Source organism: Manis pentadactyla, chromosome 14, assembly GCF_030020395.1.
Source record: "Manis pentadactyla isolate mManPen7 chromosome 14, mManPen7.hap1, whole genome shotgun sequence".
Taxonomy (NCBI): Eukaryota; Metazoa; Chordata; class Mammalia; order Pholidota; family Manidae; genus Manis; species Manis pentadactyla.
Window position 1 is genome coordinate 81,932,153 of NC_080032.1, and position 21,791 is coordinate 81,953,943.

The 21,791-nt window shown below is 42.6% G+C and overlaps 2 protein-coding genes across 16 annotated transcripts in view; one reads left to right on the top strand and one right to left on the bottom strand.

Annotated features, from left to right (window-relative positions):
* Positions 1-21,791, top strand: part of PPFIBP1 (PPFIA binding protein 1) — a 144,687-nt gene that overhangs the window by 51,561 nt on the left and 71,335 nt on the right. For all 15 annotated transcript variants that reach the window (XM_057491904.1, XM_057491908.1, XM_036889235.2 and 12 more), the window contains one exon: positions 536-630. The gene's annotated coding sequence lies outside the window, so the exon portion shown is untranslated. The remainder of the gene's footprint in view (positions 1-535; positions 631-21,791) is intronic.
* On the bottom strand, positions 11,215-17,992 carry C14H12orf71 (chromosome 14 C12orf71 homolog). The gene is given in 3 exon segments (XM_057491293.1): positions 11,215-17,020; positions 17,251-17,302; positions 17,305-17,992. Coding segments are annotated over 3 exon segments (933 nt in total). The 5' UTR covers positions 17,924-17,992; the 3' UTR covers positions 11,215-16,758.

Below are 21,791 nucleotides of genomic sequence, written 5' to 3' on the forward strand. Positions count from 1 at the left end.
AAGAAAAGCTATAGAAGTAGCAGGCGGAAGAAGACATGGGAAGATTATTTCGTCGGGCAAGAAAATAATACATTTTTTTAACCTTAACAATTGAATAATATGAAACGATTGTTCATTCATTTATTCAACAAACATTCATGGAGGGCCTAACATGTGCCAGGTACTTTGTACTATAAAAATTAGTGGTCATGGTTTTCTGCTGAAATTCAGGATTCAAGGAGTATCTGAGGCTGTCCAGTAACTGAGGAAGTCAGGAAGGGAGGGAGGGCAGGGCGGGGTGAAGTGGAGGTGGTGAGGAATGGCGGAAAGACAGGTGGAAGGAAGTTGGTTATATGTATTGGTACTTAACACATTTTCTTGTTTTTAATTAAACATGTGTTATGGAATTTGATGTTCTTTGTTTATACCATCTATGAATAATAATTTACCATCTATTTCTTTTCTATTACCCTCTATAGGTTTTATTTTTTTCTACTGTGCTATAATTTGTAAGTAGTTTTAATTTATCTTTTTTGTATTTGTTTTTATTTTTCAGCATGAAAGAACTTTATGGATCAGTTTGCTAATAAGTACATGGAGGGTTTGAAGAGCTGAAGGAAAAAAATCAGTCTTAAACTTGTTTGTGAAAATGTAAGTACACTTAGCTCCTCACCATTATTCATTTCTGACATCTTTAAGGCCTGCAGTTACCTTTTGTATACTTGGTGTGTAAATGTTTTCCCAGTGGTAAAGTTACTTGACTATGTCAGTCTATTTATGGTCTGTGAGAATTTATGACCCACCCCCCCCCATTAAAATTTTTTTAATTCTAAAAGTAATATGACTAACATAGGTGACTGTCAAATTTTAGACGTGTTGTGGCAGTAAGTGAGCAAATCTGTGTTTTGCCCCAAGAAGGAAAACACAAACCTGGGAGCACTTAAAAAGCAACACCCTCTTCTCAAATTCTTTCTTGCTCTTTAATCCCAGACTGTTTCAGTGCTGCATCTGAGTCAGTGAGAATTGTTGGTCAACCCATTAATGACTCGATAAGCTTAGAAAGTGAGATGTTTTCACATAATCTTATTTATTCCCTTTCTCTGTTTCTCTTGCTCAGTAAAAATAATACTTAACTGTTAATTGAACCTCTACTATGTGATAAGTACTTAATTAAGTCAAGATTCAGTCAGTATTCTTTCAACAAATACTTTTTCTAGGTTTTTACCAAGTGCCAGGCATGGCAGCTGTGCCACTATTACCTTACATTATCCTCATGGCAACCTTGCAAAGGAGGAGTTGATATTTCAGTGATCTGGAAGAGGACACTGAGGTTCAGAGAGAGGTAAAGCGCATCTGTCTGATGGTCACACAGCTAGGAAGTGGCAGAGCCTAGGGTGTGAACACAGCACTGTCTAACTTTTTCTGACTTACCATATCCTCAGTGTTGAAATGCTCTTCCTGGCACAGCTGTCAGTGGGACACTAGAACCTTCTGGGTTGTGTTCTTAATAGGAGCGTGATCCTGATCCTTCTAAATCTTGGCTGTTGTCACGACGAGGAAGGAAGTTAGGGAACCATCCTCCCACATTTGAGAGGGAGCTTTGGTACCTGGATCGGGAGTTAAATCTAATGTCCAGTCCCAGCTCTTCCATGGATTTCCTGTGTGTCTGTGAGATATTTAACATACATGAGAAATGATTACTTTATAGTAATTAAGGAGAGCAGACCAGATGTTCTCCAGGATCTCTTTTGGGAAGCTTTTTATTGAAATACAGAGAGAAGAAGGTGTGCAAATCATAAGTGGATGGCTTGATGGGGTAATTGTCATAAAGTGGACACACCTGTGTAACAGCACTCAGCTGAACAGAAAACTACCAGCACCCCAAACCCTATTCTCCTAATGTTCCTGCAGGTAACTGATTTTCTGATATCAAAGCCATTCATTAGTTTCTTCTACTTTAGAAATTTATGTAAAGAGAATCATTTGGTATCTATTCTTTTGTGTCTGGCTTACTTTCCTTATTCTGTTTGTGACATTCAGCTACAATATTTCATATGGTTTATATTTTTTATCCTCACTATCACGGTATTCAGTTGCACATCTGTTGTTGGACATTTAGGTAGTTTTCCAGTTTGGATGTATTACAAATAGTGCTCCAGTGAATATTTTTGTGCATAACTTTTGGCGATGATTGTATTTTGTTCGTTTGGGGACTACTCGGTAATTTAGATTCCGCAGCTCTGCGGCATGATGTCGAATTAAATCTTGAGTGCAGACCAGTGGATTTCAGGCAGTCAGGTGATTTGTCTGCTCCAGCGCTACAGTCTAAGCATGACAGGCAGGAATGGTTGAAGATGTTTCCAGGGATCCTTCTTGGGGGTGTGGTTGGGTGGGAGCCCTCGCTGGTTTGTGTGTGACGGGGTGAGGTTTGCCCCCTTGGCAGGTAAGGGCTTTGGGAACAGGGAGGGATTACAGAGAGGGAGAGAAATAAATCCAGGAGAGGGATGTGTCCGAGCTTCCCTAGACATGATGAGGATGTCTCACCAGCCAGCTCAAGAGCTTGGAAAAGTGATGACCCGTGGCAAGGACTGGCTCATGAGAGCTGAAGGGTCAGGGAAGATGAACCAAGGAGGAAGTATTGATCCCAACAGGCAGACTGGAGACCGCAGGAGGAGCCCTCGAATCATCGCTGAACAGATTTATTAAGCCTAGCTTTGTTTTTAGGAAGCTTTGAAAAACCCAGTCCCTAGTGTATGAATCTTGAGCCAAGAATGAACTTAAGTGATAAAATTACCCAACCAGGGAAACATGTATTTTTCAAGCTGAAGGGCCCCCACCAGTAAGATGGCGAACTTCCTGCTTCTCTTCCGGGTCCTCAGTTCCCGACGGCGCCACCTGAAGACCAATCACCTCTCTCCCCACTCCCACTCCCAGCACCTGGCCAATAGCCACCAGCCCCGTAGAAGTAACACCACAATCACCCCATGCCCCTTCCTATGTAACCCAGCACCTTTCCCCAATAAAGCGGAATTCTCCGGTGAATTGCTGCTGTGTGTCGCTCCCTTCCTTTCACAAGCAAATATGGGATGAGAGCACGTGGGCTTTGCTGTGAGACTGTTCTGCATTCAGATCACAGCTCCAACACCTTTTCCCATGATCTCTCCGGGGCCGCTTGCTCATCTGCGAAACAGGGATATTAATAAGCCTACCTTATAAGGTTGCTGGGACAACTGAGCACAGCGGTGTCGGCCATGTGCTTCTGGGTGCGTTGCACGGGTGCTCAAAATAATAGCCATTGTTCTCACTATTTTTCTGCTCATTATTATTGATCTTATTATTACTGATATTATCTATTTGATACTTTTTTCAGATCATTTTTAAAATAGGAGACTGACTGGTTTCTTTTTTAAGTATGGTGAACACTAAAAATTTGTTTTCTTACTTGCCTCGCCTTAAGCTGCAACCCAGGGTAGGATGAAAGGAGACATTCGTCTGTGTGTCCTTGGCCTACCCCTCCCAGGGTGAGTCATGGAGACACTATAAATTATTGGAACGGCTTGCCTCGGTTAGATCAAGAAGAGGCCAGTGGAGCTGAGATGCATGGGAAAGTTGGGCTATTTTGCACAAAGAAAAATCATAATTTTATATATTACAGTCTCAATTCTTGACAGGCACTTTGCAAACCAGTGTCCTTATTTACCAGGGGGCTTTGGTGGCAGGCTATGTGGGTGATTCACTCAAGACCACAGCCGGAGAAGAGCCTACTTTTCAACTGGCTGTGACTGGTGAGTTCTTTCCACCCGTTAGTGAATTCTGGACTAGCTATTGGGGCCTATGGTCAATTAAGCTGGATTTTTCCCTCACTGAGATTATGATCTCACAAATGAATAATCTGGTGTTCTAAAAAGGAAACTTTCAGGGTGACTTGGGTCAAAGAACATTTTACCCAAGACTGAAATTCTAGTTCTGACTTCTTTGCTAACCAGCTGTGGAATTTCAGATACATCATTTATCCTAGGCCTCAGTTCCCTTATCTGTAAAATCAGGAAGTTAGTTTAGATTGGGACTTTGAGGCAGAGGGAGAACCATTCTGTAAATCCTCTAAATGTAATATCTAGTTTTGGGTTTATTTGTGTGTTTCTAAAGGCTAGATTTTTTCACAGGTTCATCTCAGGTCCGAAGTTTTTGTGGCTGCAGATTTTGGTACTTATGATTGTGGGGGAAAAGATATGACATAAGTTCACGAAAGAGTTTTTATGTCCACAGCAAATAAAATACCGAATGACCAGAACATTGTGATTGATTTAAGGCTATGTGAGTATATATAAATTCATACCACACCACTTAATTTAGCCAGCTCTAATACACATTCACTATTCATTACAAGATGTGTGTATTTTCATATATAAACTACGTACGTAAGTGAATATACGAGACATTGCATTTAAGTAGATGGCATAGCTGGATTACGAAGGCTGTATTTGGCCTTATCTCATGCCACTTCCCACATTACGGTCACACAGTTGGGACTGTCCCAGTTAAATTTTCGTTTGTTCTGTTGATCACCTTTGCACTCAGATGGAGATGCAGTTGGGCTTTAAGAACTTTGTGTTCTTTGGGAAAGAATTGAAATGAATTAAGAACTTTGGTATATTTGTACTTCTGGTCATTTAGATGTTCTGGCAGCTGGCAAATAGAAGGAATATCATTTGCCTTAGAGCGCAGGCAACACCTTAGTCTCTCCCATGTGTATGGCCCTTGGGGTCATGGATGGCGGTGGGGAAGTCTGGTCTTAGCACTTTTGAGGCTGAACAGACCCAGGCACAAGAATGAGGTGGGGCTGCTTGTCTGGCTCCAACGCTGCCGCCTCAGGAGCGCTGTGGGTACGTGCAGGTTGTCACCTGCCTAGTAATCACTCCACCTTGCGGTGTAGCGGATTCTGCGCAGGCATTTCCTAGCTGCTGAGATAACATCGTCCCCAGACAGTAGCCACCACCATCACTCTGGTGAAAAGCCCTTTGCATGGTTTTTCTCCGACCTTGTCATCTTTTTCACTTAAATTACTATATGGGGATTGATGTTTTCTAGCTCCTGACTGCCTTTTGTGGACCAAACATTCTTTTTTCCAGGCAAGTCATACTACAAATTCTGAAATGACTGCTTGGGGCTGGCAATCTTTGGAGTCACATGGCACGTATGTGGGTCATCTTGTGCTTCTTTGATTCGTTCAGGATAACTTGAGACGATACACAAGAATGTCTTTTCATTGTGAAACTTAAAACCGATGTTTCCTTTCCATTGTTTTCCTCTAGTAATCTCTCCCTCTCCTACCACGTATCTCGGATCACCTTTACAATCAGATGGAGATGCAGCTGGACTTTAGAACTATTCTTTATTATTTCCAGCAGATGCTTCCTTTGTGTCTGAGGTTGTAGATGGTGCTTGAGGGCTGCTCGAAGCTATTCCGCTCAACTTGCTAAGCCACCGCCATCTTTTTGTTCTCTGGTGCTTTGTTCACTCCTCAACTCTTAGGAAACTGACAGTGTCAATCTTTTTTTCTCTTTAAAACAGATATGTAAGAGTGTAACTGTAGACAGAAAGGAAATGTTTATACATTTAGCAAATAATGTGTGTGTGTGTTAGAGGGGTTGTGCTGACTCTATACCTGGACAGGTGATATATTTTTCTCTCAGGTTGCCATGCATTTATGTTTAATTGGAAGGCCTTAGCATCTCTGATGCTGCATAGGTATCTAGTCTCAGCAGTTTTTTAAGAAGGAAGAAGAGGGTCCAAGGGAATTTCGACCTCCACCTAGTGGATCTATGGTTTAATGTTATGATATTTTCAGCAAATCAGGGTTCTGGCATCAGACTTTGAATTAGCCAAGGCTCTCCATCTCTTGGGGAGTGAAGAAGTAGGAGAAGAAATTTCAGAGGTTCTTAAATCCATTACTAAGCAGTAGCTCAAGGCTTTGTGCCTCATAATCAAAGAAATGAGGTCGGCTCCCTGGGTGTGCTCGGTGTTGCTTGCATACCGTACATAATGCCCAGCTCAGAGTTGGTTCAGCCAAGAGGAGACTAAAATTAGGGGTGTAGTAATTTACAGCCATTGTAGCAGGGCCCATTTAGTCTTTAAGCAAAAATAATATATGCTATCTCTTTAGGAATTATGGTAGCTTTCAAAGCTTGAAATAGCCTTGACAGCTTCCTGTGACCATTACCTTGAGCAGAGGTGTATTCCCTCACTGATGACTGCCTCTTAAGTGTTTTTGTTTGTATTTCAAAACACAAGTTGTACCATTAGTTTTTCTTGCTTGTATGTTTGTTTTACTTTATTCCCTACTTTCGTGGTTGGTAGTAATTATGTGTTTGGTGTTAGCTGCATAGGCCATTTGATACTGTGACATTAAGAGGTTTTTGGAAGAGAAGGTCATCAGCTGTCTTTCCGAGCTATTCTGGGTGTTTTGCCCTGTATTTATTTTGGATCCAGCTTTTCTTACCCTTCGTTTCTGATTAGCTATTCCTTTCCTTGCCTTGGCCTCTCAGCTTGCTTGGAAGCTTTCAGTAGATCTGTGCTTGGATGACTGTTTTGTTCAGCAGATAAACATGGTCTCAACTTTGGAAGAGAGTCAGGAAGACGTAGGATGGGAACTCTCCGTTGATACTTCTGGTTCTGGTGCGTGGGATTCCCGGAGCAGGGAAGCCGCCGTTTGGAGTTTGTTTCCTGCTTAAGGAAGTTGGCTTTTACAAATGGAAACATGAATCCTGGGGCATTACCATAGTTTTGGGTGATTTGCTGGGATTTAAATTGTCTTATTGTTTACACCTTTCTAGAAATTAAAGAATGTGTTATTTGCTTAGAAAAGTAGGCTTTTTGGTTTCTTCCGGGTCTAAATTGGTTTTGATTGAAGTCTGGCATGGAGCATCCATTTCAGAAGACTTGTACCCAAATTGGGCCTCCTGTGTTGTTGGAACAGTGAAAAATACAAGTGTCTATCAGGAAATAAGTGGTCTTTAAAGAGGAGACAAACTTAAGAAAATTTCTCCCAAGAAAAAATAGTAACACCCCAAAACACCCATTTACATTGACTCCCAGCATCTCCTGACCTGTTGACCCCATCTCCTTCCCCTTTTAGCTGACAGAGCAGCAATCATGCCTTGGGGAGACTGTGTCTGGGCGATTCTAGAGGGTCAGAAAATGCCAACTATTTCTCCTGAAGTGTTACAGGATCCAGAAGATGATTTCTGTTTCCTCACTTTACAGCCCTCCTGAGTCCTCATAAGGTAGACCTGAAAAAAAGTCAGTGTGTTATGGCTGGTTCTTTGCATTCTTTACCTGGTAGAATATAGTCGACTCTTGTTATTTGTAGTGATTACATTCTGTAAAGTCACTGTGAATACTGAACAGTTGCCCCTGGGAGATGTATAGGCTTAGGTTTCTGTGAGCCTCTGTCACAACATTTTCTCAACTGATCAATACAGAACCTTGTTTCTGTTTAAAGATACCTTGTTAATATTATTGGTTCATTACTGTTGGGCTCATGGTCAATAGCACTATTAACACAGGCCTGAACAAACTCGTCTAACACAGGCATTTTTCTCTGCAAGGCACATCAGAGCCTTCTTGCCCTTAGGAACAGTGGAGAGCACTTCGCTCGATGTTCTGTAAACACTTGTTTGTAGTAAGAAAGCTGAGCTGGAACCAGAAGGCAGAGGACTGCCTTGTTTGACTTGAACCGGACCCATTCTCCCAGGCAACTCACATTGCTGCTGTGTGGCGTGTCCATGAGGGACCGCACCACTCGTACTGATTTTGGGGTTACAAAGTTTAGGGAGTGGATACGTTCATGAATATCTACTGTATAATATAAACAAAGTAATCCCAGACACCTCCCTTGGTTCCTGATAAGCAGACCAATCAGTTAAGGTAAAAATGAGTTACAAGCTGATATTGTGACCAATATCCAGAACACGTTTTTTTAAACAGCGTCATGTCAGATGAAGCTGGTTATGGAGAACTTGACCAGATAGTAATTCCTGTTCATGAACACACAATACCTCTGCCAGTCCTTGATCATCTAGAGAATAGGAACAATGCCTCATGTACCCCCGTGTCCTTGGCATGAAAGGTAATAATGGCCAGCATGTGCTGGGACCTCAGCATGTGAGTGAATAATAAATAAATAAATTAAAGAGCGAGGAGAAATCTGCTTGGTGGTGCCTGCCAGTCTGTCTCCGGGCACCTGAGGAGTCTGGCACATCTTTTCAGCTTACATAATTTCCTGTCTACTGTGTTCATGAAATTAACTCATGTAAACCCTCACCAATGGAGAGAAATAGTACTGTCGTAGAGCTGGTGTAGCCTGGAGGGTGTGGCGGCTGGGCCTGAGGGTGGAACAGGAAACCCCCCCGACCATACTGAGAAAGCCATCCAAGGGCTAACGCTGCATTTGGCTCTTTTCTCCCATATTGCTGTGCAGCCTGGCTGGCAGTTTGTTTTTTCTCTAACAATCCTGCTGTCAAGCTCCCCCCACTTCAGCTCTGCTCCCATACTGCTCCTATTAGAATATTCTCTATAGAACGTGGATTTGATGAAGTCAGTCTCTCGCTTCAGAAGTCCATGTTCTACATGAGATAACGACTCAGAACTCCTTAGCAGTCTGGCTCCATCCCTGCCCTTCAGACGTCTGTGTCTCAGCACTGCACTGAGATAGACACCTGGTGCTCAAGTTAAACTGGACGTTTCGCTGTTTGCCGAGCACACCTGTTTGCGCTTCTGGCCTTGTCATAGGCTGTTCCCTCCGCCGCTGCTGTCTGCACCTTCTCTCACCCTCCCTTTCAGTTCAAGCTTCAAGTGCGCCTCTGTGCTGTGTCAGGCAGGGTGCCAGTCTCCCCCAGAGCTACGAGCTCGTCAAGGCAGGGGTCTGTCAGACTCATCCGAGTGCACAGCCCCTAGCATGTTAATGTTCAGTAAATATATTTGAACGAGAAAGAAGAGAGGATAGAATTTCAGTTTCTACTCAGACAGTAGAAAGATGTGGCTGTTCTTTTGTGAATTAGCTTTGTCTCTTGTACGACACTGAGCTTTTCTACTCAACTCAGGAAACATCTATGCTGTGCCACGCTCCCTGGCCCCCAGTATAAACATGCAGGGACAAGATTTAATTAAAGTAGAGGCTAGTTTAATTTTATGTAAGAGGAAATGACATTCAACTTCAGATATTATCTGTTTCAATAATTTCCTGCAGAGCAACCATTCATGTCAACGCGTATTTATCGCGGAGCTACTACGTGTAAGAAACCGGGCCGGGGGCCTTGGAGCATGAAAAGATAAGCAGGACACAGAGGTTTTTGTTTTGTGGGAGAGAAAGCCATGGGAGCACAATTCTGTGAAACAGGATATAACGTACACTTACTGCAGGTAGTGCTCTGGTAGTACAAAGGAACGTGAGACTATTTCCAGCCGGTTCATAGGAGAACTTGAACTTAACCTGAGCCTAGAAGGGCGCATTTGGGAGTAGACAGGCGGCAGAAGGAGTAAGATGGTTAGGGCAGCTCCAAGGAGGTGGAACAGCGCAGCCGAGGCCCTGAAGCAGGAAAGAATAGGGCACAACAGCATAGGACAGGGACTGCGAGAAGCGTGAGGGCTGCGGGTGGAGCATAATCAGTCTCTGTAAGACTGGAAAAGGGTATCAGGATCTGCTCGTAGAGAGATTTCATAGCAATTTGCTTGGACTTAATTCTGTAGCCACTGGGGCCATGGCAGGTTTTTATAATGAAGAAAGTACATGACAGCAACGAGCAGCAGCTAAAATTTGTGAGCACTTTCTCTGCAAGGCACATTTGTTATATTCTCTAATATTTCTGCTACCAACTTCTACCGAGCACTTTTGCTAAATCCTCACCATAGCACATTGAGGTCAGTACTATTAGTATCAGATTTTGTAAATTGATGTGGAAAGCCCAGAGAGGTTAAGTAACTTTCCTTGGATCCGCAGCAAATAGATGACTGGGATCTGAAGCCAGGAAGTCTCTTTTGAGAAATTGGATTTGGAACCTGGATTGAAGAGTAGGATTCAGGGAGTCTCAGAACATTCTGAATTCCTTGCAAAGTGCTTAGTATATGGGAATGTGTGCATTTGTTTAAGAGAAGTACTATAGCTTTACTCATGTAGAGGTATTAACCAAAATATGTTAATAAAGACTATAGCAGCATCTCCTTTTGCTCTCATAAGTCTCCCATATGTTCAATGAATTATTTGATGACTTTATGCTTATGCTGCTTCTTAGGTTGGAAAAGGCAGAACATTCTAGCATCACTCAAAGTAAAAGGAAATGTCAAAATGATTTGCAGGAATTATTATTAGTATTAGAAGTGGCCACCTGTTCCTGATTTGTGAGAAACAGAAAATGTCCAAGAAGTTCTTTTGAAGATAAACATGAGATATCCAGGCCTTGAAACTTCTGATAACTTGGAAGAGCAGAGAACCTAGCTCTCTGTTGGGCACAAGTATTCTTTTAAATTCAACAAGAGCTAAATAAACTCCTGAAATCTGAAATGTTTTTGAATAATGCCTAAATGTTAATCTGCTTTCAGCCGGACCAACTTCTTACAGTAGAGGGACTTACGGATGAATATTTGTTAACCCATGATACTGAAAATTCCTTGCAGCAAGTGGTGAATCCAAAGGCAGATGCCAGGATGTATGAACAAATCCAGATTAAAGAATTGCCCAATTTATATCATTTGAGAATCCAGTTAATACCTAAGTTTTGTTTAAAGATTTTTAATGCTTTTAATATGTACATCTCTTAGATACTATTATCACCCAAGGATAGCAAGTATAATACTTTATTTTCAGAGCAGAGATCTGGATTACCTCCTTGAGTTTTTCTTAATATTTTTCCCATCTTTGCTGTAGCATTTTCTTTTTTTTTTTTCCTGGTCCATTTGAAGGTAAGTAACAGATACCATGACATTTCACAATTAAATTCCTAATTACCAGGGACATTCTCTTGCACAGCCATAATTTTTCTTATTACACCCAATAAAATTAAGTAATATACAGTCCATATTCAGATTTCTCCAGTTACTAGTAAATGCCTTTTATCATAGTTTTGAGCATTTGGTTAAGGGTTCTATCATCATGTCTCTGTGGTCTCCTTTATGAACTCTCTTGTCTTCCTGACTTTCTTGTGCTTTCTTATTTTGTGCTTTATGATGTTAACCTTTTTGAAAAGTCAAAGACAGTTGTCTGAAAGAAAGTTCTACAATCTGGGATCATCTGACTGTTGGCTTCCACACTAGATTCAGGTTAAATAAACGTTTGCTGGCAAGAATACACTGCTTGTCTTCAGAAGGTGCATGATGTTGGTTAGGCTGAATTTAATCACTTGGCTAAGCTGGTGTTTGTTGGATCTCTCCATTGTAAAGGTGCCTAATCTTGATAGTTATTACGGGGTCTGGGGGGTAATTCTTAGATACCATGTGCATATCTTGTTCTTCAACAGTCATTTATCCAGTGGTTTTAGCATTCATTTTTGATCCTTATATGAATCCATTGTTATGTTGGTGGTTGCTGGAGGGCTCTAACTGAATTTTCAGTCACTTTACTGGAGAAAAATACTCCTTTTCATCCGCATCCCTGTTTGGGGAAAATCTAGGCCCCAAAGGTGGATGGCAGTGGAGTTGATGAGAGTGACACTCAGCTAAGTGAAATCTGTCAGTCAGGAAAGATGAACATGACATGGTTTCCCTTATATGTGGAATCTGAAAAACAAAACAAACAAACAAACAAGACAAATAGACTTGTAAACACAGAGATTAGACCATTCAGTACCATGGGGTTGGGGGAATGGGTGAAATAGGTAAAGGGAATAAAGAGGTACAAACTTCAAATTATAAAATTATTTTGCCACAGGGATACAAGTACAGCATAGGGAATGTAGATCATAATATTGTATTATCTTTGGTGACAGGTGGTAAGTACACTTATTGTGGTGTTGATTTAAGTAATGTATATAATCGTTGAATCACTAAGTCGTTCATCTGAAACCAATATTGTATATAAACTATATTTCAATAAAAAATTTTTTTAAGAAGTGAGAGTCAAAAACACCTCTTCTGACATATATTCATGATTAAAATGTCCAACTTGTTTTCATTTGCTTTGTGAGTATACAGGAAAGTTCTGTGAGGGAGGGGGAGATCTCTAGTGGTGGGGATTTGCATTTAAAATAATAAATCTTTATTGATGTAAATAAGGAAAAACAAAGTTAATGGCCCTGATTTTCTCCTACATGAAGAATCCAGTAATAACGGGATGACTTTTCATTCAACAGCCACAATCTGAAAAGATATTTGATGTTTGCTCTCCCACTTGAAAATGCCTCAGAAGTAGTTCTTTATAAAGCATATCAGATTGAAATCAAATGGTCATCAGAACCATGGAATTCCGTTGAAAGGTGGGAAGATAAACAGAAATTGTTCAGTAGGGGATTTCTTGATCTCTGGCTTATAATCCCTTAGGGAATTTATTTTAAGGCTTTTGTACCCACCTGACTCATGACCGTCACTCAGTGACTTCGTGTTATCTGATGAGGATCTTATTTCACTAGTGAAAGCGATGTTGTTCTCTTTGTTTGGATCTGTGGAGGGAGCAGGAGAAGACTGACTCCAGGCAAGGCAACATGAAACCCACCCGTCCATCTTGAAATGAGAGAGTGCCCGCATGCAGTATAAGCTCTTCCGCTTGCGCCCCATAATGCAAAAACTTCGTGAGGCAATGAACTATTCCTCCTACCTAAACAAAATCGCTTTTAAATATTGGGATAAGGACCTTACCAGGAAGTCTCTATGAATTTATTTATGGTTGGTTTCATTTTCCTTTTCGTTGTTTTGAGAGGACACTGTTTTTTACGCCCAGTTAGACCTGGACCTTGAGTCATGAATTTTCACATTCTTTAAGTATGGGGAAGATGATTTTGCCTCAGTTTCACTAGTGTGGTGGCATCATGTACTTTCTTCGTCATTGGGATCCTGCTGAGTAAGAAATTGACTTGGCATCAGGTGGTCTGTAAAGTTTATGTTAGCCTGTCCGAATTCTGTGTTCGGAGAGAGCTGAATACTCCCTCCATTTGCTTGATACATTTTTCACACTGTATTCTGGCTTATATTATGATGGTGTTACAGATTCAAGATAATGCATATTTATGGCAATACTTTGCTGATTCAGGCAGCTGAGCTTTATGGGTGTCAAGGTTGAGCAATTCACTTGAAAGAAAGATTTTAGTTTGAGTCATGAGATCCTGGATCCCAGAAATTAATTAGTTAATTAGATGAACATGTGCTTGGCAAGTGCGATAATTTTATGAGAGGCCTGAGGTCACAGCAGACCTGTTGTCTCTCTGTGACTATTTTCGGTTTGCTCTCAGTCCAGTGATGTATAGAGGGTCTCCTCCAGCCACAGGCCCATGTACGTGACACAAAATAGAGGACCTGGTTGTAGTTTGGCAGCTAACAGGTTCGTAACATATTTGACGCTATAATGAATGAGGAGGTACTAAAAGTTTTCCAAATTTTAAACACTGCCACTTGTTTTCTGAGATGCAGCATGAAACCCGCAAGGAATATTTCAAATTCTAATTCTATTTAAAGAATGTTTGTTGTAAAGTGTAAAGAACATTGCTCAGATCTTACAGGTAGTTAGTTGCCTGTTGTAACTCTGGGGGGAAAATGCCGGGGCAAAATACTTTGAAACTGAAATCAGTCGAAGGGAGAAATAAATAGGAGAAACCCATTTATTTCTTACAAGCAGTCTCCACTTCTGCTCTCCCGTGTCTCTCACGACCTGGCTGCAGAAGAAGAGACCCCACTCAACCTCCTTGTGTGCCCTCGTAATTACCTACTGATATGGAGGTGGCTACCCTCCACCCCTTGGAAACACCTATCAATATGGAGATGCACTAAGGCCAGGTGAGAGATTCTGGAAATACTGCTATTTTACCCATACCTGTCAAGCAGGTTTATATAACTGAAAAACAGACACAAATATGTCAGAAATCTTACTAATGAACAGGGCTTCATAGTCACTGTGGGCAGTCTTTTGAAATCATTTTCTCTGGGTTTGACTTAATTACTAGAGAAAGAATTGAAATACAACAAAACTATGGTTACATGTGCCATGAATGGCAGGAGAGGTGGTCTTTCTTTTAGGTGTATCATAGCACCTAGTCTACAGCACATTAAGCCTCCATGCGTATTTGCTGAATTAAATTTTCGAATTAGTTGGCAGATTCCTCAGGGCTTAGACTTCTCAGTCTGTAGGTCACTGCCTCACTTGACCTTTCAGGGTTGCTATTTTCTTGTCCTGTCTTTTCCCTCCCCGCCCCGCCCCACCCCACCCCATTCCTGCTCTTATTCCAGCTGGCCAGTAACTTCTGACTTGAAGAATAGCAACTCCAAGCTGTTGTATTTCACTCTTTTTTATTATATAGGAGAAAGTCTGGAGAAATAGGATATATTCAAATCATTCAAAAAATTATGTAGAGACAGACCACTCTGAACCAGACACTGTGTTAGGATCTTGTAGTAAAAAGGAACTGAGACCTGGTGCTTTACCTCCAGAGGTCAGAGACTCTAGGTAAAATAGTCATGTAAAGAGAGCAGAAAAGTACAAGTAATAGTGTGAGGGGGCTGGGCAGGGACTGGGGCAAGCTTAAGGAAGGGCCTGGTGAGCGTCACCTGAAGGATCGGGCTTGGCCTTACAGTGAGCCTGGAGCACAGTCTTTAAGGATGAGTTCCCCAGGCAGTGGGGGATGTTGAGAAGGTAATGGGGAGAATTTTCCAGGGAATGGCAAAGGTAATCCCTGTTGTGTGAGTTGGCCCTTATGAGAGGCATGAGTGTCCTACTGGGGGATGTGGGCAGCAGAGATTGAAAGAGATCTGGGAGAGGAAAAGGCAAGGCTTTGTGAATGCTGCCAGGTGTGGTTAGAGATGCCACCGTTTGGCAAGTGGGGGCATAGGTGGGATCCAGATGGAACTGAATGAAAGTCGTGGACAGGTACCGTGACGGGACTCACAGTCTTAGTGACGTCAAAGCGTGAGTGAGAGTGGACGAGGGTGCTCAGGTGACCTAGCCGAGTGGGAAGACGTTCTGGGAGCGGTGGGTGATGTGAGGAGTCTGGCTGTGAAGACGCTCAGGGTGGGACCGTGAGCGTCTGTTACTAAGAAGGCCCTGTTTTCTTTCTTTCTTCCCATTGTACCGTCTTTCCTTGGACAGTATCTTCCCAAATATTGCTCTTCCCTTGAGCAAATATCCCAAGATTGCCCACCTTCACTCGTACCGATTTATCCAGCAGCTCCAAGTCTTTCACCTTAAACTAACCACATTTGTAACTCCAACAACCTCATATGTGAAACCTTCTAAAACCTTCCTTCTCATGTTGATTTTTTTAAAGTACTGAATGTGTGCCTGGTGAGACTATTATCACCCCTAACCCTTTGTCGTCATATGTTTACAAGGCTTATCTCTTAAATAATAGGCCACTTGAGCCAAAAGATTGAGTTTATTTTTGGTTTAGGGGTTTTATTTTATTTTGGTAAGCTAGAAAGTATCTGGCAATCCTATGTGCTAAATATTTGTGGAAGGAAGGAAGGGAGACAGGAAGGAAGGGGGTAAGGGCACTGGAATTGAGGAAAAGAGGAATCTGAGATGGAAGAATCCTGCTTCACCACATGAACTCTGGGCGTCACGTCGGATGGTAGCAGAGCCTGTGGGTGAGGAAGAAGGAAATTGGGTCGTGACCCTGGGGAGGTGTGTTGGTACCAGTAAGGGGGAGGTCAGGGCCTAGGGGTGAGTACTGCCTTCCTCAAGAAGGTAACATTTAGAGGAAAGTTTCATGACAAGTCAAAGGAATTTCAGAGGGTACAGTGAGGAAGGGGCTGGGAAGAGAACTTGGTTGAGTCAAGATCTGCTAAAACTTTCGGTAAATATTGCTTCTGAGTGGGAAATATTTCAATGAGAACTGACTCTTAAACTCTTACTATTGGATGCCCCTTGGATCAGGGCTTCTGGGGAGATCCTTAGGAGGATGAGTAACCGCACCAACAACAATAATGTTTACCACGTACTTGTACTGCCTCATGAATTCACACAGCAACCCTATGTATTATTACTGTCTGCATCTTAGGTATGTGGGAAGGTAGCCAAGCGTGGTTAAGCAGCATTTCTGATCCTCATGTTCCTCCTAAGTGGGCCACTTCTTTAAGCCAAGGTAACCTGTGCTAGAACCTGTCAGGTCCACTGGGAACATCAGACCTGTTGTCTGAACCCTTGAAACAATGCCGATTGAAATCAGCTCCCTGAGTGACTCAGGATCTTCTGCCATTGCTCGAGCGCCAGAAGTCCATCCAAAACCGCACAGCCATGTTGGGAACCTGATGGGTCAGCCCGCCGCCTTCCGAAAATGGGGATTTGGTTAATGGTAAAATAGGTTAAATATCTATATAAAGTAAAATAGAATAAACTCTATTAAGAAGGTGAGGAGAGAAAAAGAATGCCTTCAAGTTAGGAAGGATAATACTAGTTAAAATTCCCAGCAAATATATGTCAGTCTTTTAGACAAAATACATGCTTTCAGCCTGAGATGATGAGCTGCAAGAGGAAAACATAGAGAACAAGAATTTGTATTTTGTTTATTGGGGAAAATAAATTAACTCATGGGGACTGCAGGACAGGGACTATCAAAAAGCTTAAAAAATCTGGCAGTATAGAGTGTTCTACTTGAAGGGAGTCTTGAGGTCAGATTCTCTTCTTTGGGAGTCCTTTCCTTTATGCCGCTGATGGGTGCTCTCAGTGGTCATCTCAGGGTGCCCTCTCCCCAAAAGCGAGGAGAGCACTTGCTGCCTCAGCTGGCGGAAGACCCACCTGAAGTTCAGACAGTTGAGGCTGTGTGTTCCTCCGGCGGACCTGTGGAGGCTGAGGGCATCCCTATAGTGCTTGTCCTTGGTGACCAGGTGCCTGGCTTTCCATCTGCCAAGAAAATGAGTGATGAGTTAGATCCGTGTAACCTGGACAACAAGGGGTTCACTATTTGCCCATTTATGGAAATCAGATTCACACACACACACACACACACACACACACACACACACACACAGTTCCCTTTCTGGTGGCCTTCTCCGGCCCCTGGCCATGACAGACCCTGGGGCCCTGGCCCTGCTTCTCAGCACGGAGGAGTGCCCCGTGTGCTCCAGCCTGGTGCCACTCACCAGGCACCTTGGTGCCCGCTCACCTCAGCAAGTTCATGCTCCTGAAGCCTTCAGGGATCTGTGAAAACCAGAGGACATCTTCACTGTTTGCCGGGTTGAACTTGGGCAGGTCTTGACGAGAATCATGTTTGTGGTGACTGACCTGAGCTGTATCTAGCGGGGAGGTGGCAGCCAACCGGAAATCTTCCTCCGGAGCAGGTTCAGGGAACACAGAGTCATCGTCATCATCATCTTTTTGGTTTTCTAGAAGTTCCTCAGGCTTTTGCACAAGACCATCCAGTTTGCTGAGAGTCGGTTGTGTCTTCTCTTCAGGGTTCTTGTCTGCCCACTGCTTGTCCCCGCTGAGGTCCCAGTTAGCTCTCCAGTCTGAACTGCAGGAGTCCACGTCCGCATCCCAGGCCAGGGGGATGCTCCATTTGCAAAGCTGCTCTGGGTCATCCTGAATTTGGTCTCGTCTGCCCAGGAGTCTCCCTAACCTTTCAGTGTGCTGTCTTCCTTGGATAGGAGGGGCAGAGAGGACTGAAGGACCCGCAGGAGACGCCCCTTCACAGGGAAGTGTGTGCTCAGAGGAGGTGTCCTTGCGGGGGAAATAGCTCACGGAGGGGCTCAGGTTTGGTACAGAGCTGGAGTCCTCCGTGCCCGTACAGCCGCTGCCAGAGGGTGAGTGGTCCATGGAGTTCGAGGGCTCCAATCTCAGATCGCCCGCATCTCAGGAATCTTCAAAAAAAGGTGGGGTTGGGAAGAAGAGGAGAGTCACGGTGCTTAAGCAATAGTATTTTTCATGCATTTGCTGTTTGTACCTATCCCATTCTGATAGAAGTTCATCCTGCATTTGCATTCTCCAATGAAGGGCAGAGGAGGAGCCCTCTCCCTTAAAAAATTTGTTTCTGGGTATAAATCCCTCTCCAGTAATTTGATTACTAGATACCTTGCGTCATTATCTGTTTTACTGTAGTTGAATTTGTACTGTAAAATAAAATGATCATTGTATGAAACTGGAAAAATACGGAAATGTATAAAGAAGAAATTAAATATGCCTATGATCCCATAGTCCAGAGATAGTGATAACTGTCATGAAAACATTTCAATGGATTTCCTTTTACATGTATACATATACATGCACACATATGTGTATATATATGGATGTGGATGTCACATTGGCCATTGAAACTCAAATTATTATATTTTATGGTACAACCTACAACAAACATACATATGGCTATTCCATCATTTTTAGCCACTTTCTTATTAATGACCATTTATTGCAGTAAACTCCCTTGTCAATAAATCTCTGTGTCTGTATCTATGTATGAGTTTAATGTATCAAAGGTCACAGACATATTGTAGGCTCCTGACAGTGGATATCCAATTGCTCTCCCGAAAGGTTGCAGCCAGTTAGATACCCATCCTCCCGCCATCTGCTTTTCCTGTGATGCCCCAGTAAGTAAGTGGGGGTGGACGAATGCACACCACACATACACGCTCACACAGACGCACACCTGGGTGGCTGCCCACATGAAACAGCTGCTGCCAACTCCTGAGCCGTGAACTGGGGAGGTCAAAAATACTTCAGAACCTGACTCTCAGGCTAAAAGTCCAACTGCTGGAAGTCTGTGTTCTGGGCCTATTGGTTGCTTTATTCCTGGTGTTAACTCTACATTTTTTTACACCAGTTCTGTTAACTGGACCTCTTCCTTGTTCCCGTATTATCTCTCTTAACAGCCCCTTAGTACCTGTGGTGTATTGGTCCTTCTGGAATTGAAAACAGACTCCTTCCTGCTCACCAAGCCCTCCCACCTCGCAGGCTGCTCTTCCCTTAACCGCCGACGTTCTGGTGGCATCGTGAAATGGTTCGGGGTTTGGTCGGATCGGAGCTCACCAGCCTGGTCACTTCGTCTTCACTGCTGCAGGGTTCTCAGTGGGGACGTCGTAGGTGGAAGTAGAAAATCCTTCATTGTCTGTTTCCAGGTGTGCAATTCTGAGGACAGATGTAGGTCACGCGAGGCTCTCAGTTGCACCAACTGAACCAAAAAATCCCATTTCTGTGAGCACAATCATCTTGACAAATTAAAGCCGCCGTCAGTCTGGTCTAAACTGTGAGTCCGCACAGCACTGTTTCTAGGTCACTTCAGTGATTCTTGGGAAGGGAGCAGGGCAGTTGCTCAGAGTTTCCAAGGCCTGGAGCCCCTGGGTACCTGAAAAAGCATATTCTTAAATTAACCTTGCTTTGATTGGCATTTCATCACATTTTAGAAATTTCAAGTTTTAAATAGCATTAAAAGAAACATAAGGTTTTTATATTTATCAAAAAAGAGGCATGAATTTAAACACAGGCCCACACATGCTAAGGAAAAAAGCCAGGAAACACTGGTCTGACTTAAAAGAACCATAACTTGTTGGAATCTATTAATTACTTAAGATCTTTTCCAAGTATTTTTCTCTATCTTTATTTCCATTTAACAAGATTATATTTAAAGTTTGCTAGGGTTTGGGTTTTTTTTTTTTTTTTTTTTTGCTTTTGTACAGTTTAAATCTCTAGGTTCTGTTAAGTAAGACGGTTTTAGGTGACTGTTTCAGGAGTTGTGAAATAGGCAGAGTTGGAGTCGGGGGGAAACTGTGTCCGCTACCCAACAGAGGCCACCTGGCAAGAAGCCACAACTGTCATGAGTGATGAGGGACTTAGGCTGATCCTGGAGGTGTGATTCAGGAGCTACATACACCCTAGCGTTTACTGAGCACTTAGTGCCTGCCAGGACCTGTGGTAAGCACTTTACATTTGTTTCTTTATTCTGCACGGCAGTCCGGTACCTTAAGTATCATTGTTTGCTCCCTTTTACAGATGAAAGAACCAAGGCATGAGCAGTTCTAGAACTTGCTCACATTCCCAAATCATAAACCCCAGAACCTGGACTTAAACGTAGGCATCTGGCTCCAGAGCCCATACTCTTACCTGGTGGGCACACTTTCTCTCAGGGGCTGACCCCCTTACCTCCTCCCTGGAAGCTTCCTGGGAGAGTTGACCCAGTCCCAAATCAAACATGTTCTGCTGCTTTGAAAGACACTCCTTGGAGGAGAACATCGTGTCCACAAGACATGCAAGAGGTGTGCGTGGTTCAGAGGACTGGCCACACCCAGTGGCATCTGCATTTGGGGTGGGCTAAAGTGAGATTTCAGATAGGTATTGAACTTCCTCTCCGGCGTAATGAGATCTGGACCCCTCTGCTCTGGCCTTTCATGAAAACTGTGACTGTCTCCCGACTAGGAGCCTAGAGAAGAATTCATAAGTTGCTTTCTTTCCATGAAGCTGGAGTGAAGGTGAGGGAAAAGCGGTATGTTGTGCTGTTACCCCTGGAAATGGAACACTTTGAACTAAATATAAGCATTTAAGTAAGAAAAAATTATTTTCAGCCTAAACTACTAAAGTTAAAAGTGATCCTGAAAATAAAAGGGCTTCAAATGGGGGAAGCCTCAGAAAATGTGAAAATTGATTTATGTATCATTTCTCTTTCTCTCTTTCATTCTCTTGCTCTCAAATATATATAAGTGCGTGCATGTGTATATGTATATGCTCATATGTATTTCATTTTAAATATATAACTCAGATAGTAGAGGTATCTGAAACTTACCTTTTCTCCTGCCCCAGAAAACAGGATAATCACCGTTACTAGTGTGATATATAGAATTCATTTAGTTATTTTTTTTTTAATAATCATAGAAGAAGCCATGGCACACAACATCCTTAGGATGCCATGCTGAGGAGTGTATTTAATTCTAAAAGATAGCTTAGCTTTCATCTCTAATAACAGATCAGAGGGGATTTGGGGTTCTCATTAACAATACCACTTGTGTTAATTTCTTTAAGGCTTTGACTTGCTGGTCTGGCTTCTCTGGGATCGGAGTTGGACTAGCTAAATAGTATAAGCTGGATCATCATTATCTTTTCTCTTGAAACAAAATCATCCATAATAAAACCTTCTGAGATTTTTTAAATGGTAGTATGTTATGAATTTACAATATTTCAGGCCTGAAGCCAGTAATAATGGTAACTTTAAGAATTGGAACACTTCCTAGAATTCATTTGAGTTGATGGGATTTGGAACCTAAATATACAGAGTAGGAAGTTTCTAATTTAGAAGTTAAGCTACTGTTATGGTTAATTTTATGTGCTGACTTGATGGGGCTACGTGCTACCCAGATATTTGGTTCAATATTTTTGCTGAGTGTGTCCAGGTTTCTGGGAGAGATTAACATTTGAATGGGTCGACTGAGTAAAGCAAATTGCCTTCCCCAGTGTGGGTGTACATCATCCCGTCCTTTGAAGGCCCGAAGAGAGCAAAACACAGAGAGGAAGGGAGAATCTGCTCTTTCTGCCTGTCTCTGAGCTGGGACATTGGTCTTTTACTGTCTTTGGACTCTGACAGAAGGGAGCTCACATCATCAGCTTTCCTGGCTCTCCCGTGATTGGTGAGGACTGGATTATGCCAGTGGCCTCCCCAGCTTGCAGTGGCAGATCTTGGGACTTTTTAACCTTTATAACCATA